Genomic DNA, 19,800 nt, shown 5'->3' with positions numbered 1-19,800 from the left:
TCGAAACTAGAGGAGGTTACACGGGTGGTGTTTCGTTAGTCGAAACGCGATATATAGGGCGAAGCGTAATCTGCAATACAATCAAAAGATGCGACGTGCTTCGCACATGCATAATAAAAACGTCGAACTTTTACGAGACGAAAGTTCGTTTCCAAGAAGATTAGTTTTAAAACTTGGTCAAAAGGTACACGCGCGTCGATACGCTTTTGACCAAATATTTGCAGTACCTCCAGCCCCGTAGTGACGTACAATTTCATTAAAGTCAGAGCGTCACGTTTGGGAACGTCCTCGCGCGATACTTTCGCAGTGCGCAGCGCGCATACAAGTAGGACGAACGGCATTCTGTATAAGAGAGAGGGCGGAAAGACGAGGCGTGCTAAACGTAAATCAAAGGACGCCCAACGGTCTGGCACCGCGGCTACAAATGTGTCTAATATATATTCTAAAACGTGTTCCGATCTCTTCCCGGACGTATCCTCCGTTTGCGTAAGCTGACTCGATTGGTCGACATCGGAGAGGGGTTCAGTCAGTCAGTTCAGCCAGTACGCCATAAAACGAGTATCATGCCCTAAACGTTTTCGTCTAAAAGTCATATACCCATCCCACCGTACGAACCTTTTTTTCCCCCCCTTTAACCCAGCCCGAAACTTCCCAGCGGCGCACATTTTCTTAACCCTCTTCCCATGCAGTCGCCTGTACGTTCCCGGGCATTTCCATTTCCTTAAACTCTTATTCCTACGGCGGCGTTTCCGCCCCGAAGGAGTTCAGCCAGGGGTGTAACTTCGATCTGCAGCATCCTGAGAGGATTGGCACTATTTCAAAAGCGTTCCCTTTTTTCCCTTCCATCTTCGTCTCTGTACGCGGCTGGCTGCGCCGAGATAACCACGGAGACGCGAAATAATTGCAGAAATAGTGGTGCCGTCTAATGCACTTTCGGTCCAGACAGTGTCCAGACAGTGCCTTTAGAGATTAACGTCTCGGTCGAGTCTTTTTTTCAAACCTTTCATCCCCTTATTGCCCGCGCTACGGGAACAATGACGCGAGGGGGTTGTAATTCGCCTGGCAAAATTGACAGCGACGACAAGCGTGATGTTTTTTCGAGAATTGAACGGAATACGTGCATTTACAAACGGAAAATCTATAAATCTGGTCGAATATTAGAACGTATCGATATGAAGAACGCGTATATCATTTTAAATAAAGCTAATTTAAAATGTGAAACATGGCTCGAGTGAAACAATATCCATTCAGCGATTGCTCTGCAATACGAAAGTAATCAATGTAGAACGGGATGCAGGAGATCGTACAATATGCGATTCAATGATATTATTCGGGATTCATAAATAATAGAAGTGCAATGCATGGAGATCTTTCTGACAGACTCCACGTCGAAGAGTTGAAATTAATTTTTCTAACGGGTCGTGTAACCTTTTTTTACAATTTCAAAGTGACTTCGATTTCCCTCTATTTCCTTCATATTTAATAAAACTTGATAGCTCTGTTTCCCGCAGTCACGAAACTGATGCAAAGGGAAATTTAATTACTTTACGACACGAGAGAAACCTGAGGATATTCATAACCGAAAAGCTTTGGCATAAATGAGACTCGACGTGATCTTCGAATTTAAATATCCCGGCTCTTGTACCGTAGGTTACATCGAATGATACTACTTATGAAATCAAAGGATACAAGGATCAAAGAAAGTTATTATCGCCAGAGTTTTTCTGTTTCTTAATATAAATGATACGCGTGTTGCTACTTTTGTAATATCGAAAGAAACGTCTTGATCCTCCAGGATTTGTACCAACCTAGATTTATGTGCAGGCGTCTGAAATAAATGGAGAAGCCGTAAAGTCATAGGTACTATAGGCTACGTCGGATAAATGTTCGATATTTGGCATGATAAAATATTCGATGCTAAAGGAATACCTTGGCGTTCATTCAAAAACAATTTTAATCCGGGCTTAATTCAAACGAGGTCGCTAACTGATCGCATTATCCACGAGTAGATGGGAAACATGATCGAGGATTGTATTCCATGTCGAAATACGTTCTTGTTGCAAAGAAAATGACGTTTTTAGAAAAACGAAAACTGTTAAACAATGAAAATCGAACCGATAATACCTGGTTAAGGTATAAATCTTTGTTGAAGAAAATAGATTTGGTCAACGAATGGTACCATCGCTATCGAGAGACCCCAAAACATACCTTTGCCTTCGATTTGAATATTATTTTGAGACTATTAGGCGTAACGAGAGAAAGTCGAACGCTAGGGACGGAACACCGGCAGCCAAACACAATACAGAAACCGAGGAAAGAAAAAAATCCTCGTTCGGTATTGTCGACGGCGCGAGGAATGACTATGAAGAAAGAATATGCGCGTGGCGCGTACCTACACACGTTTCAACGGCACCAAATCAAAAACAGTATCGCGCTAGGAATGTTAGGGGACAGAGATGAGCATGGAATGAGCGCGTTTTCATGCTCGAACGCAAACAAAGAGGCTCGATGACAAAACCTGGATAGCCTGAATGCTCGCCTGTAGGAAACACAAGAACTAGTAATATCGCTGAACTCCCTGGGGCGCTGATCACGTGATCCGCGGGAATCTTAACCCTCTGCAATCGAAATTCTGTTTGCTTACCCGAAGAAGGAACCATAGGTAATTAGAGTTCTCTGGATCGATTCAGAAGCCAGAAATCATAGCTATCACCGTGAATAGTCTCTGTTCGAGATAAAGAGACTGAAAATGTAGACACAATTAGACGCGTAACTTTTAACCAACAAGGAATCGCTTTTTACAAGTGAATTGTCAATTTTCACGATAGTCAGATCCCACGGTAGCGCGATAATCGGTTGGAGGAATGTACGCCTCGCGCGGATTAATCGACAAAGTTTGCACGGGTATAGGGGAACGCAAACGCCTACTGAAACTTTTACGAATACACGCAAAACATCGGTGTACCAAGAACTCTCTTGAAAATTCGGCCGAACAGCAGTTCGGATGGGCAGAAATATTGGCCCCATTATGTATGCAGGCCCGTAATTTCCTGGCTAAGCGGTCTCATTCTTCTTGTTTATCGTGAGACCCGGCTGCTAATTGATTTTTGCAGACCTCTCCGCCAGGGAAATTACGGGAGAGTGTACGAACGCGTTGATGTGTACGCGTTTAACTAGTGACAATGAGTTACCTCGCTCTCATCAGCGATCTTTCTACTGTTTCCGACTACCTAATGCCATGGCGCGGCGTCACGTTGTACAAATGCGACCAGACGCCATCCGATTGCTTATTCACCCTCTTTTGGAACCGTTTCGAAGGTAACATGAAGCAATAATAAATACTATTGTCTGAACGCTTGGATACATAAATAAAATACTATTTAATTGGAACAACGAAGACCTTGTACTCTTGGCGATAGTATGCACGGAGAGGGGGTTGTCATGAAACAAGATGAATCTCGATATATTTTGCATCGAACTGCCTCTAGTTCTCTATTTAATTCTGTCGTGCAATCTCGCTGTATTGTACGTGTCGTACGTATACGCAGTTTAATGTAGCGTTTCAAGCTTTTCTTCCCCGAGACATCGTTCTACTCGAAAGAATGGCTTCTCGTTCTGCCAAGACGATTCCCAAGCTTCAGCGGCGGTAGATTTAGCCACGACGAAAAAACATTCTTACGTAACATTCTTACGTACCCAAGCGTGTACTGTTTTTCACAATGATAAATCCCTATCCAACGCGGATGTTTTTTCTCCTTTTACCTACCACCACGTTGATACTAATTTCGAGGCAGACGGTGAATAGCCTGGGACCGGCACTTTTCTTTAAGTCCGCTGCGCTCTTTAGCGGTTAAGCTTGCCGCGTTGCTTTTTCTCTTACTCGAGCTGAAATACGAATTCCTTCCCACGGCTGATATCGTCCACCCTCATCAACGGAGCAGAACGAAACCATGTCGTCTGGGTAACTTCGCCGAGTATTTTACTGTTGCTATGATTGTCATTGGCTAGAATATTCGGCTGGCGAAATTCGATTAAAAAATATTTGCCGTTTAAATCATGCGTAAAAGTCAGATCCTGCATGCACGCGATGACTGCGTTTGCAAGGGATGTTCGTCATTCGCGATAAGAAGAGCTATTGTTCTTTCACTGTCGTCGCGTCGATACCTTGCGCCAAAATCGTTTCCACGCTATACCCCATAAATCGTCCGTAATGTTAAAGTTCGTGAACCGCATCTCAAACTTCCAGACATCTCAGCGAATTGTTCGCCTTCTGTTGACAGTGTCAAGACGGCGAGCACATGAATTGGAAAAATCGCGAAGAAACGAAGCGTCGAACGGATCGAAGCAGACGACGGGGAGAGAAAATAAAAGAGTCGAGAGGACGTATCTACGAGAAGCGAGGCAAGGAACTAGAAATCTTCTCTAGAAATCGTTATCACGTCATGATGTGCATCGAGGGTGAAAATTAGAGATACCTGAACGTTTTCAAGTCACTTCAACCCCCTTGATACAATTGTTCTGTTAATGAAACATATTTATCTCGCGTCTGAGAAGCAGGAATTCTTCTGTTTCTGGTTCAAAAGAGTGAGGGCAGCGAAGAGATTCGGTAAGACGGATCGCGCTGTTATCCTCACCGCGTCCTCCCTCTCGAACAATTTCGTCGACCCGCCGACCCGTCGTTCCGAATCCCCGCTCGATCCTTCCCCACCCTCAAAAATCTAGCCACCCTCCGCCACCCTGTGCCACTATCGTTCCACGGTTTCCCTCTCCCAGCCCGTACAAAATTCAATCAATGCGCTAACGCGCAGGTCTCCTACGACTGTGCAGACTTCGCTGCTTTGCATCCCCCTTCGTTCTTTTTTTCTTCCCTTCTATCCGAAGAAAATCAACGTGACCCTATCGCGCCAAGATTCGACGAAAGAAGTTTCAATTATTCGTTATAGAACAGTTTCATATACTCTTTGTGCGATATCCTCCTCCTTTTTTCTTTTCGCACGCACGAGACACGCATCACCTGTTCATTGGTAGCGTTCGTTGCACCCCTTGTGACAAATGAAGTTCGCTTGGCCACAGCGACGTGTACGGCGTGGCGATTGGTTTAATTGCAACTTCGAGTCGTGAGTACTGTCGCATTGTATTATTTGTCGTGTTTGGACTCTACGAATGTTTTATTATTTATTGGAAGAACAGTTTCTCTATGTTGCGTGGCCATTTTAGTCGATGATTCTGTTTTCCTTTAAGTTTGAAGAGAGATGTGTTTGGAGCAAGTTGACTACGATTGGAGGTTAAAGGTAAAGCAAATAATATACGATATATTTTCATTAATTTTGGGGTTGTTAATGCACTCTGTCGATGCTAATAGAGCTACAGAATTGTCGGATTACGAACGGTGGCAGAGTAAAAATATTTACGCAGGGTAACGTTCAAGATTCTGTGTTTTAATTAAAAAAAAAGAAAAATGTAGAGCCTCTGTTGAAGCACAAGGAATATCGATCCTGCACTGGAACAAAACAGCATTCTTTCTACTTGCACTATTTCTGATTAGTGTAAATTTTCATTTCCTTGAGCGTACACACATATTAAAACGAGTAGACATTCTTTGTTTTGATAATAATAGACTTGAACGTGCTTTATCTTCATATAATATTCTTGCACAGAGAGTATCCAACTTGAACGAAAATATATACAAAGTAAGACAATTTTCTGAAAAAAAATCCTGTTCAATTCCACGTTTCTCTCGGAAACTTTAATTGCGAGAAAGCATGCATTTATTAAATTAAATGTACGAGGATATCCAACGAATGGAAATATGGACAGTAAATTGCACGGACGAACAAAACGAGAAATGTGTGCACCGCGCACTAAATTTGTTCCCTCTAAATTATAGGGATACTGGTGGAACACATTATCAGAAATAATCCATGATCTATCATTTAATTGCCGACACCAATACATTGGAACACGAGTCAGGTGAATTTCAAGTAACTAAAATTCTCTAAAATTGTACCGCTAACTGCGCTTGGCCGTGCCAAGTTGCTATCGACCAATCATTAATTTCGCAACAAGTAAAAAATCAGACGCGCGCCAGATATACGTCCCAGTATTGTAGAATTTATTGGAGCAACCCCGGTGGCACGAGCCACGTACTTGCACAGAGAAAAGAGAAGACTTAACGTGTACACGTTTTACCAAAATTGTGACCCGGGCTGCTCCAATAATTTAGACTTTGTTGGACATCGAACTTGCGCGATACGAAATCGTGCCAAATTAATAAAAGAATCGATTGATGGCACGATAGCTATACGTGCGATTTTGGAACATCGAAAATCAGAGTGAACGCATTCAATTTAATTTCATACAAGCGAATCTACACTCTCGCGACGGAGATATTTATTTTATTCTCACGTTTATGATACCCTATAATTTATTTTCTTTTTTTTTTATGAAAACACGAGAGTAATTTTTAAGCAATATATATTATGCCTGCTTTAAATTGGAACTTAAAAGCTTGATAGACATCATGTAAGAATATTCGTGAGAAAGAACAACGCGGAAGGCAGTTAATTGTTCGTTTAAAGGCGACGTTCATGATTCCGAAAAACGGTGAAACAAGTAGTTTTTGTTTCGCAGGGAGTAGACCACTGGCATCATCAATTTTACTGGTTCTCAAACCCCCGGCTATACACAGACACTTTGTTTTACAGCACCGACGTGATAGTACTATAAAATGGGATACGTGCATCGGAACAGGTATGTACAAACTACACTTGCGCTTTTAAAACTAGCCAGACTATCTACGGAATTTCTGGGACGAAAGTAAAACCATATTATTAAAGTATTCGCGGCATTTTCAAAATCGATTTGCGCGAAGGACAAATTTTCACGTGGACTAACGTACTCGATGCGAGCAAAATGGAGAGAAATGGTAACTGTTCAAATTGTCGTCTCCATTAAATAATTCGCTCCATTTGACGCGTGATCCACTATGCGTACAATAAAGAACCAACATTGATTATTGTTTATTTGTTTTACGTTACTAAAAATTGGACGATGAACTGTTTCGCGAATAACATGTAACTTGATTAACGAAATATCATAAGGGGAAAATACTTTCCACAATCGTAGCGTAAAGGTAATTTCCAGGGACTTCCAACAAACCAAATTTCCAAATTCATACCGCCAACTACATTTTGGTATAATAATATTGTACGTAATACGATATTTCGCTTAATTAGCTCGCGTCTCTGATATTTCTGAGACCGAAATGCACGTTTGAAAACAAAATCAGTTTTCGACATTACAATTTTCACTCGTGTTTGCTGTTTTGAATCAAGAACTAACGAAATAATATTGCGAAATTTTATCGAAGATATTTAGTATTGATAGGAGGTAACATAAGTCTATTATATTTTACGTGTATCACGTGTACCAGTTCGTTTTAATAACCAATTAATTAACAGAGTACACATCCTCAGAGATTAGACGCTGTGCGTTTGACTAAACTCGCACCAAGTTCCTTACCCCCTCGAAATGTGCAATGAAAAGGTGAGCGGAAGTTTAATCGGCAATAAAATCTTCACCACAATCTTGGCCAACACATAGACAATTTAAAAGTTGAAATTGAATCAAGTGTACAGAGCTAAACCAGCTGACAGGATTAAATTTTGTTTCACCGTTACGGTTAGTTTGTTCAACGAGTTCCATTCCCGCTTGAGGAGCCATTCTATATCTATAACAGTAGCTGTACGTAGAGTTTGTAGAGGAAGAAGTCTCCTTTGGTACATACAGGCGATCCATCCTTTCCAATCGTTTCTCTCGATCAATTTTTATTTACGACTTGTCGAGATGCTATGTTACGCCGTTCGATATAACTCTACACGGATCACGAATAAACAGTGACACTCGCTTTATTCGCGACTGCACCGTGGCAAACTTTTAACGAGCATGAGAACAAAAACAGCTGTTCCATCGAAAACTTTATAATTAGATTACGAACAATAGGAAACGATACGTTTGAGCAACGATCGTGTGTTCGTTTCTTTAAAAAGAAGAAGGGAAGAACGCGGGCGCTCGTCTCGAGATGTTTGAAATTTTTCCCGATCCGATACGAAGGACGCGGCGATGATGTAACAAATTGCTGGAACGGGAAACGTTCGCGGGTAAAAAGAATATTTTATCGAGTCACAGGCACGAAACATCGAACGCTGTGTTCCAAGAGCGAGACGTGGGCGTTCGAATCGAAGCGATTCGAGGGGAAATACACGAATCCTTGAAGTATTCTTTGTAACCGTTCGAGCATCCCCCAAAGGATTATCGATTGCATCGATAGCGAAGGCTATGAAAGAGGCAAGGCATTGGTCAGACATTTCGAGATGCTGTCATCCATCGAGTGTACCGTATATCTGGTTTCCCAGCTTTCCAGCCAAGTTGCCTCAAGTTCGCCAACTGTTCAACGAGCCCAGTCGAGCATCCTGTCCGCCGTGGCAGGTTTGCGTTGTCCATGGATCAAGCGGAGCCTGGGCAGCGAAGATCGTACGATAGGAAAGGGCCACTAGGTGGCGAGATCAACTGATTATGACGGGATTAGGATCCCCCGTGAAATATGACGGCAATCGACGAGATCCACCGCACAAGCTCGGCGAACGTGGTTAAATTATTCGAGGAAACCGCGAAATTATTGGTTTTCGGTCGATCGAGGCAAAATTCATTAGCGTCCACGCGGGATCGCCGAACGAAATGCAGTTAGGTTTATTTCGGACCAGCTATCGAGCGGGTAACATTATTTCGAGCTAGTTTAGTTTACCGTCATGTTACCAGCGAGCGAAACATTCGGCTGGAGAACAAAAGGATAAATTGTTGCGGAACAGTTCCCTCGAAAATGTACTTCCATAAACAAACACCACCAATTTGCATATAAATCGCTCTTATATGCGCACGACATTCGTATTCTAAATGGCTTTGAAGAAAGTGTTGCGTTTGAATTTGATCGATTTCTACTTCTCTATAATGGTACGCTGTTTTATATATATATGACTTTACGCGTACAGTTCTTGCAAGGAGAAGAAATAAACACATACAGTAACGTGACGAAGTTTCGTTATGTAACGAAAGTGAGTCGATTGCAAAAATTGACAAGAGACTCCGTTAAGTCAAGGTCCCTCGCAGCCCTAAAATACCATCTCGAGTAGTAGCGTGTCCCCTGCCTAATCAGCCGTTTCTGTTTTCATCCGGACTAGCCAATATTTGCGTCACTGTACAGTGTAAACGATACTCGAGAATATTACGGAGCAACATTACTCCCTATCTCTCGTGTCGCCTCTTTGTATCCATCGGGTCAAGCTTGCAGAAGAGTCGTGTCTACCTATTCACAACGAAGACATTCGACGGCTTTCTGCACCAGGTGACCGTCCGAGATCAACGCCCTCGAACACCACACACGGGATTCTTCCACACGCGCAGAAAACGTGATCCACGTTTCTCGAAATTCCGCCAAACGACGAGAAACTCGCGGATATTTCCAGAAACTAGATACACCTACTCAAAACCAAGCAGTACGAGGAGCACAAAAGCATAAAGGACGGTGTGGTGCAAGTAGACCAACGTGGAAACCGAACTTTGGTAAACAAACGTTCATTCTCTAACCCTCGTTCACTTCTGGGTTTGTTATTTAGATACCGACGGAGCGACGTAGTTGCGATAACAGTTGCTAAGAGCACAATCGAGTCCGAACATTAGGAAAGGTAACGTTAGCTACAATTAACCGAGAACATCCGCTGACGTCGAGCTCTCTCGAACCCATTCGTGATAACCGAACAAGAGGATACCTGAAGGGTGGATAGCTGGTGAATGAGAGTGCGAAGCATAGACGGAGAATGGGAAGACGGTGGTTGGAGCTGGATCAACGGGATATCTCTGGTCTTCGTCGGTCGCGTACTATCGTAGCCATACCCGGACGAGTAGCTTGAAAGTCATAACACACTCCCGTGAACGATGCACCACTGTCTTGTTCACAACGGCGAAAACGAACACAGCAGTCGAAAACGTCACGTAGAGATGCGTGACGTTTCTCGCGAGAGGTCGTCTCCGGCCAACTGGACCGTGCCGGGTGTTTACAGGTCGCGCGAGAGGAAATTGTTGGCAGGAATCGACGCTGCTCGTTCGCGGGTCACGTTTCAGAACCCCGGACCCTGGGCACACCGGTTCGCGAGTCAAGTGTCACCGAACGGTGATCAGCTCCACGTGTTCCCGGAACATAACCGAACCCAGGGGATGCGCAGTTGTCGACGTAACTCGGTCGTGATCCGGGGGGTTGCGAAACGCGTCGCTCGCGATCTACGTTCTGCGACACACTAATATTCGCAGCTTGACGCCCACCCTCTGCCGGCATCGCTCTCCCCACGTCTCCCACCCTACGAGCATCCCCCACCAGCAACCCTCTTTTAGCTGCTGCCAGCCGTTTCACCCACTGCGTCGCTGGTCCAACGCGCGACACGATCAGCAACCCCCGCGTCGAGGAGCCGACGTTTTCGCAGTACCGCCAACGCCACCAGCTGCCGATTGGTCACCGAACTTCCGTGCCACCGTCAAGATATAACCGCGAATCAATCGTGACCCAACTTTCGAGCATCGCATTCTTTCCCTCGCCCTCGATCGGACTGGTCACGTCGCGGCTTAGATCGCTCGACTTTGCGCTTTCGATGTACAGATACACCCTTAGCGCCGTGATAACTGGAGATCGTAGGATACTCGAGGATTACGGTCCTCCTGTCGGTAGAAGTGGCTGGAACGAGGGTTAAGCTGACTGAAATCGTATTAACGTTCTTGAGAAACGACGTACACGAGTTTCTTCCTTGATATTAGAAGTCGAGGATCGTTCGTTTAGGGGAAAACGCATCCCGCCTATTTAACTTGAATGTTTTTTTATTATTATTACGCACGATCGAACGAGTGTATTCTGAGAATAATGCGAACATTATCTGTACGCATAATTTGAAAGCGATATCAGGATGTTTTAATTAATTTTATCAATTTCTCGTTGAATATGGAGACCACGTTTCATCGGCGATAAAAAGGTAAATTCGCCCCGTCTTTGTAAAACATTTCGCAATGCGAAATTAAACGCGATTCACCTTTCTCTACTTGGTCTGAGGTTTCTAGTTAATCTCGATGCCTGTTAGCAAGCTAATCCATTGAACGCTGAAAAGTAGTCAGGATCAAAGTGTACTGGAGAACGTATAACACACGCTAATTGATCGATCCCGAGGCTTGCGAATGGCGCCTGTAGCATATGCTCTTCTGAATAGGTGAAACGCGTACACATGTCCGAAATAGCCAGTTTCAACTGTCCTACTAAATGTGAAAGCAACAAATTGCTTCGGACTAGCACGGCACAGTCATTTCAAGCGATAACTACTTGCATGGCTGTGTTAATCAAAATTAATGCAACAGAATTCCATCGGTTAGTACTTCCATCACTTTGTTTCACTAATTATTTAGATTCTATTTGTTAAGTTAACAAATTTTGAACAACAGTTCTCCGCATCGAATCCCATTATTTTAGCGACTATTTCGATCTAAAAACAGAAGTAGTCCACACACGTTTCACAGTCAACTTCGCCCAGAACCGACGCTACGACTACCAATGCCGAGAGCTATTTTGTCCATCGTAATTATTTAATTGACGCCGCCAGAAACGTTTACAGAGCCAATGGGCTATACAATCGTCACGATAATAATCCATATGTCGCACTATTTCGATCGTGGTCACCTCGGTGACTAGGTGGAGATTCAGGGGTGGCGAATGGTCAGAATAACTAACACGTCTGTTCCATTTGGGGTGTCCGCATATTAAACTTGTCGGATATTGAAAACAGGTCGAGATAAAGGAATATCTTATTTTGTAGCCGACGTTGTGACAAATAAATCGATTAACGAATGACGTATACATGTGACTGACGTGTACAAAATTGTATTCCATAAATTAAATTGCAATTGGCAACTTCTTATGCACTCTACCTTTCACGTTGTCATGTGCTGGAATAGTCTTCCTTTTTAAGTAGTATATACGTATAAGTTCGCTTAAAATTTGCCAACTTCCTCGTTCTCCAACGAATATGTATCAAACAGGAAGCCAGCATCTTAGAAGACTCTGTCGCTTCCGCTACCCCTTGTCTGAATGGTCTTGAAGGCGACTGATCGATTGTAAACGCTATCGAACATTCAGAACACGTCTGAAGCAACAGTTAGAGAGCTATTGACAAACATTTTCCCTGAAGTATCGGTTCCAGAATGAAACGCAAGCCAACAAGTTGCCTGGGCGAACCTACTCGATGATGTCCTATCAAACAAGCCAGTGTGTATACATGGAATGTTGGTACACGCGCGTTATGAACACTAAATATGCATCTACTTTAACGATAATTAAATCGAGGTAAACTGTTGTGCTGTAAACGGCAATTAAATAGGCGTGAAACGCTGCGATCCCGTGGAAACAGGAGGGTTGTGTGGCATTTTGGGTAACAGTTTTCTGGATTCAATAAATAATCCTTACTTTTCACGAATCATCTTATACGAATGTGTATTTTATTATTGAAATTATCTAATCGATCGATCATTATATTGTATATTATACACGAGACGTTAAATATGATTTGCACACTTTTAAAAACCCCGCCATTAATCTCGTGAATGCAATAAATTATTACGTGGGAAATCCAATTTCCATTTGCGTTTTGATCGATGCACTTTTTTAACGGACCATATATTTTGATTTGCGCGCTACATTTATTATACAAATTTGTATCACATCGCGTTTTTCTAAATCCACTAAGCTTATATGCCAACGTGCGACATCGATATATTTATATTTCGAAAGTATCCATTATTAAAAAATGGCAAAACTAGGTAGCATTTAAACAAAAGATAAGTTCGACGTGTGTACGCGTACGAACTCTTGACTCTAGAATTTCTGTTACCAACGAACTATCTTATTTATTTAAATTTATAAACAACACAATCGTCAGTTAATCAAATGTTCGACCAAACTGTAAATTGCATTGTTCGCAATGCTTCAATATCTTGAATCAAACGCGTTGTACAAGCAAAACGAACCGTGTGAGTTCGCCTGGCTATGGCTGCACATGAACAGACATAATCTACTTAAACCGCTCAATCTGACCGTCCGCTACCTCCTGCGTTATTGCAACTTAGTCATTCTGAGCAGTGTCCACAGTATTTAGTATAATCTACAATAAGTTTGAATGAATTACTTATTTTATTAACTTAAAAATCACTGAAATTTTGAAACTAGGAAACTGATGGAACTATTTAACGCGCTTTTATTTAACGTTCCAAAAGGTACCTACAACGAATCGTATATTCGAAGATACGAAAGCGGACCCTGAATTTCCGTCCAGACTGGCTACTTTTTTACTCTTTTTCTACTTCGATAGGTGTATGCACCCGGATTCGCTTCCCTAACTACCCCGTACCATTGAATCGCATTGAAACTCGTATCGTGACTGCTGAACGCTTCTACGCTAGCTACACTTTATCAGACCTGCAACTGCTATTTCATTCTGGACGTTTTCAAACTCTAACGAGGAAACGTTAATACGACTCTGGCAACGATCCATTACTCGTGTCCTCTAATATGCACTTTCTCTACCTCGAATGCCTTTCAGGAACGTTCCTTTAAAAAAAAAATCCTAAATATTTCCAACATCCTCTAATATTATAAACAAATTACTGCAGACGTCCGATTAAAGTATAGAGAATATGAAGGTACAAGTTTTTCGCAGAGCGAAATTCTATTAGATAAATATTTTAGCGACACAGATTAAAATTTCAATATAACAGAGTATTAATATGTATATTCAACCTTTTTGTATTACGTTCGCGTAATATAAAATATATTAAAACTTTGAACTCCCTTTCTTGTGATGATATATTTACTAAAATGTCATAAAGTCTTTGCGCAAGGAAATTTATATAAAACAAAGAGCGTGGTTTCTGTCGTTTATTCGTGTATTTTGTGTATGCAAAGTTGAATCTGAATTTCACCAAATTTCGAACGCGAGGCACAAAATTAATTATATTGTTTCTATTTTCCAAGCTGCAGGATTTTCATTTTCCCTGGACGTGTATAAAATGTCGAAAACTTTTTCAATATCACGTTTCATTATCGAAGAAATAATTAAAATCGATTGAGAGCAAACAAAAATCGTGCCGGAAATGCTATAAGATGAGGCGTCGAGTTCCTTTTGAACCCTCGGGCTGATTACACGTTTCTTTAACGCTAATCGAACCAGACTCGGACAATGTAATTTAACGAAAATCAGACATGGAATAATGAACGCGTAGCACCCCAACGGTGAAAGGGGAAATTAATAAATCACAATGGCACCAGCGCGGATCCATTCGACTTATCAGAACTCGTTCTCCTCACAGTAATATCATTCTATCGTTCTTTCGCCTAGCTCTATTTGTCTTTGCTCCGTCCCCCCTTCGTATTTGTCCTGCTCTTTCGAACAATCTTTTCCCCCCTTTTATGTGTTCCTCTCGCCACAGCCACGGGATTTTTAAATGAGAATTTTAACGATCGACCTACATTTCTGCGCCCTATTTACGGTGTATCGCAGGCGATGTCAAACATCGCGGCGGATATACCACCGGCAGCAACGACTGCCACTGCAAAGAGTTATCGATGCCTATCTCGAAAAAAAGATACGCGAAACAATGGAGGAAGCTGCGATATCCAAACGATTACCAATTTATCGATCCATTTTCAACATACTTTCGATTTTCTCACTTAGAAAATATCACGTACCTTAGTGTATTCAATAGAAGATACAGTGCAAGTACAAACTCGCTCCATGTGTGAACGCGCCCAAAGTAATGGCAAACTTAATCGATATATTGTTGCGAGAGATCTCTTGAACTTTTAGCTACTAGTTTTAACTGAAACTCTGTCGCTGACTGTTACGGTCGCGAAAAAATGTGCCAACTGTGAACGAAACTAGACAGTAAGTCGAGTTGATGCCAACACGTACGAAGTTCCACAGTCAGCGTTACGAGAAGGAAGGGAAACCGTCCGTGTATGGAAATTCGAGAGTGGCAATGAGCGCACGGGATAATATAATGCTTGTAATAGTAGTAGCTCGCGTACTGTCGGCGAAATTCTATCTGCTTATACAATTTTAGGTAAGGTAACGTTCTGGCAACAATATCCATCGCTTGCTATGTATCGGAGGTACGCTTTTCACCTTTGAAGGGTGCATGTATACATGCGCCCTTTGAAGCGAAAGGGTTAAGTGACAGTGCACGGTCTCGATTGAACTTAGGTGACCAGTATATTATAGGTCGTTGGGTATGTTGTTCTACGAGATGACCTTAAAATTTCAAAAGCGCTTCCACCTAGAACAGAGTCGTGCTTAACACAGGATATCTTACTCAGGAAATACTATAAAATTCATCTAAAACTGTTCTGACACCTCGTTTACGATATTTAATCATCAAAAATCAGAAAAAAGTAACGTCTTCGATTTCTACACGATTGACACGCAATTATAATATCGCAATACTCCCATCACTGTGTCTGGACGAAACAATACGAATAAAATGGCAGAGCGAAGACGAAGTTCTTCGATTCGAAGTTATTAATGTCGTTTATAGTAGCCTTGAGTTGATAAAATAATTACCAGACGAAAATGATCAGCAGAATTATTGATTAGTCGATCTTTATATTAGTAATAGCATTGTATGTTCTTCTTCGACTATTGAATGGCCGTTTCGCGCCAAAATCTTACCATATGACGAATCGATAATATCTGAATAAATCGCTCGACAGACTTACCCTCATATGCGGCTGGACCAGAAGTTCGTGGAGCTCCCGTAGATCCGACCTGTCGATGTTTCGTATCGTTGAATGCTCTATTTCTCGCAGAAGTTCTTCGACCTCTCGCGCGCGCTGAACTGCATCTGTTTGCGGCGCCCGACATGGCGTTGGAAATCGTGTTGAGATCCTATCGTAAAGCTGAAATAAATCATCGCGTTAATCTGAAAACTTCTGTACACTGTACATTGCTTCGCATAGCGTATTTCGAAATACAGCTCCCGATGATATAAAGAAGGTGGACCGGTAGCCATTGAAAAGCTACAGTAGTTACGTATTGATAGAAAATGTGCGCATTATTTCGGCTTGAACAGCTTGTACGGCTTGAAATAAAGCTTGTTCACTCCTTGCACGTTCACATGTCGAGCTTATTAATCGTATTCGCGGCAAAACGCGCTAGTTCATCGTGGTACCTTTAGATGTCCCATCGCGTCACGGTGCAGTGAGCGGATCGTGTGTGGTGAATGGAACGACGGTATTGGTCACATTACCGACGAAAGAAAAAGGCAAAACCACCGGAGGGATGATTGCCCGCGTGTTTTGTACGAGATCGATTTACTCACCAAAAGATGGGCAATTTCGAGGAGGTCGCCGGCCAGTTCAACCTCGCCGAAGAGCATTAATTGACAGAGACGCATCTTCGCTTAGGATGCCTCCGCCTGAATCCTAACACGTGGGCTACTCGACCGCACGTGGCCTTTTATATCACACAAAGAGGACGCACGTACACGTCTGCCCATCGGAGGACGCGATTCAGCGGCTTTGCTGCCCTGTATAGCATTTTGTTTATCAGACTAACGCGTCAGCCATCTTGGTAATCGAGGGTCGAGCGCTTGCGCCCTTTTCCCGAATGGAATGAGGGCGCGTACCTCTTCCCACGGGATATAAGCATGATAAGAACGAGGGACCACGAAACGGATCCAGCGGAACACGAAGGGCTCTTAACGGCGGTGGAAACCAACGGTAGCGCCACAAATGGCGGAAACTGCCATTTTGTTGGTCGGTAAAACGAAGCGCGGGTCGTAAAGATAGCAATAACGGCGGTAATGAAAGTTTGTTTTTACAGAGATTATACGCCTTTGTAAGGAATGAACGAACGTACTCGGTTCTTGGTGCTTACATTTAATATCAGCAATTCCCTTTTGGTTATATTTTCGGTCGTTTTCTATTGTTACGGTACCCTTTTGTTGTCGAGGCTTACTTAACTAACGACTGTTTACTTAAACTACAGTTCTACTTGAGACGAACGTAATTTAATATTTTCCTGTCCGATTTTATGAGTTTACTTTACGCTTTTCGTCTGTTTTCGAATTTATACAAGACACCTTTGGGCAGTGAGTTTTTTGGCAATTAAAATGGAAGCCCCAAAGATATGAATTACACAGAACATTTCGAGAGAATCTGGGAGCTGTATTTCTTATACACTACGGAAGAGTTGTTAATAACAAAAGTTGAACGATTTTACGACACGTTCCAAATGTTCATACCTCTAAAATGGCTCGAAGACGATAATCGTCGACCGCATTAAGTATCTCGTTACGCGTCAGTCTTCCACTCTCTTGAAGTACTTCGATATCATCCAGAGAGTCTAAAATTTCAGCTACAGCACCTAGAAAGTAATTTTTATGTTAGAAGACATTTTTTTATCAGACTCCGTAATTAAACAGGCAAGTCGCATGCTTAGTATTAAAATGATATTCAATCAAGAAGTAATTAGTCCTAATGAAAATGAACAGTAACATTTTACGAAACGTTTATTTAATGGAACTTACTTCTTTAAATCGTTCAGTTTTATACAACGGTGGAACGTTGGATTCATTCTATCTTTACTTATACACGTAACTAACTCTAATCAGTAGGTAATAATTTAAAAGCTGTTTGTACCTGTGGTTGTAACTTCATCGTCTCCAATTTCGAAAAAGTTGTCACCATTAATCTCCGAGTACGGGACGTGCCATTTTGGCGACGAAACGGCCGCTTTCACCGCTTCCTTTAGTTTTCGTCTCGCGTTGAATTTCTTAAGCTCCTCTATGGTTTCGTTTAAATGTATTCGTGCCACACCCTTATCACGATCCTACAAATTTAATTCACTCATGGATCGTACAATCTGAACCGCGTTAACAAGCTACTAAAATCTATTTAGCCAAAACAATTAACATTTCATTGTCAGAATAAAATAAACAATTATGAAAATGAATTCGAACATTAAAATCATCGAATTGAAAAAAGCACAGGGTACTTATTTCGGTATGAGAAAAGAAAAATTGTCTCGCGCCAGACGGTTCCTTTTTCAGGCGCGGGAAAAATGCCATTATTATACGCGGTTCTGCGAAGTTCTTAGGACTTCGTGGAATGTGTAGTCGCGTTCAAAAAACTGTAACTAGCACAGAGAAAAAAATACACCGCTACAGTTATTTTCATTAACCGGTGGAACTTTGCCCCTGCTATAGCGATCGATAGCCCAGTTGCACGTGTATCGCATCGATATATGGGGTGGCTCCAGGCTTCGCTACCTTAGGTCACTGGCTAACTGTCGGTACCACATAGGTATATTCTCACTTTATTACACCATATGCCGTGCACATGCGCACGCACATTCACCGGATATAATAACAGAAAATGAGGCCGTTTATCGAAAACCTGATACGATATAAAAAGAAGCGGATACGCTTCTGCCGTCCATTAAATAGAAGTTGTTAACGCGAATGCCTGGAACGTGTGCCGTTACCGAACCGTTTGCACCTGGAACTACCCCCGCGTTAAAGATTCTCTAGTCTCCAACTCTCCTCTCGCGTACGAATATAAAATATTAAAAGCAATCAACTTCCTTGTAAAACAATGTTTCGAAACGTATGAATTTCCCAACAGCTCCTCGCTGAACGTTACATCTTTTCATTTTCTATCTCGCTACAGAAGCTTCGCGTCATATCGATCTCACTCTCGGGCCCTCGACATCGAAACGAATATAGGGCTACAGATTCAGAAAAGAAAGTGACTCCCTGTTCCAGCTCGGGACTTCATTAAATGAAACGTTACTCACTCTAAGCCATTTGTGGTTCAGCACTTCCTGTATGGTAATCCTATGATTTACATCCGTTGTGAGCATTCTTTGTATTAAATCCTTCGCCGGCTCGCTGATGCAGTCCCATAACGGTGTTTCCATCTGAAAATTTTCACAAACGCCTTACGAACTCGTTACTTCACCGTAATAACGTCGACGATGTTCGCAGACGGCACGTAATATCACTCATCTTTTCTAATTAAAGCCGCGTGAACGATAAGAGCGAATGCCCACGATATGTATAATGGAGTCGAGGACACGGAAATAGGTTCGAATGGGACTGAATAGCTTCGAATAATCGAGAGAAAACATTGAAATCCAAATACAATTCGAGGAACACGTTCGGACATGTGAAACTACCCACCAGCGACTTCCGCAATGAATGTATTAAACGTACGTCAAAACATCATCGTCGTTCGCCGAGTCGAATTAATAGAGAAAAGAAGGAAAAAAAAAAATGCGACGTCCGTCCAATTTCTACCTGTACTCGTCCTCTGCAAATCACTTCTCGCAGCTTCTCTCGAGAGCCCACGAATGGAAGTGTACCAGTTAATAGGACATGAAGTAGCACTCCGGCTGACCAGACGTCACCGGGCTTCCCGTACTGTTTGCGCTGGATCACTTCCGGCGCCATGAAGTGTGGACATCCAACGCGACCTGCACGACCAAGAACATAGTCAAAAGCATGTAAAACAACCGGGATAATTCAGCGAAGTGGAAGCCAGAAAGAAAGAAAGAAAGAAAGAAAGATAGATAGATAGACAGATAGATAGAGAAAGAGAGAGAGAGTGAGAAAGAAAGAGAGAAAGACAGAAAGATAGAGAAAGAGAGAGCCGGCGGTGTGTGA

General features: G+C 42.4%; 1 protein-coding gene across 8 annotated transcripts in view; it reads right to left on the bottom strand.

Moving 5' to 3' along the window:
- Cask (peripheral plasma membrane protein CASK) overlaps nucleotides 1–19,800 on the bottom strand; it is a 159,136-nt gene that overhangs the window by 108,591 nt on the left and 30,745 nt on the right. For all 8 annotated transcript variants that reach the window (XM_076895562.1, XM_076895580.1, XM_076895571.1 and 5 more), the window contains 5 exons: nucleotides 19,435–19,610; nucleotides 18,933–19,055; nucleotides 17,777–17,966; nucleotides 17,380–17,501; nucleotides 15,854–16,033 (listed from right to left, as the gene is read on the bottom strand). In XM_076895562.1, coding sequence (XP_076751677.1) covers nucleotides 15,854–16,033; nucleotides 17,380–17,501; nucleotides 17,777–17,966; nucleotides 18,933–19,055; nucleotides 19,435–19,610 — 791 coding nt within the window. The remainder of the gene's footprint in view (nucleotides 1–15,853; nucleotides 16,034–17,379; nucleotides 17,502–17,776; nucleotides 17,967–18,932; nucleotides 19,056–19,434; nucleotides 19,611–19,800) is intronic.

The sequence above is a fragment of the Xylocopa sonorina genome, chromosome 1 (assembly GCF_050948175.1).
Source record: "Xylocopa sonorina isolate GNS202 chromosome 1, iyXylSono1_principal, whole genome shotgun sequence".
NCBI classification, from domain to species: Eukaryota; Metazoa; Arthropoda; class Insecta; order Hymenoptera; family Apidae; genus Xylocopa; species Xylocopa sonorina.
Note: the sequence above shows the minus strand (reverse complement) of the source record. Positions and strands in the feature narration are given on the sequence as shown.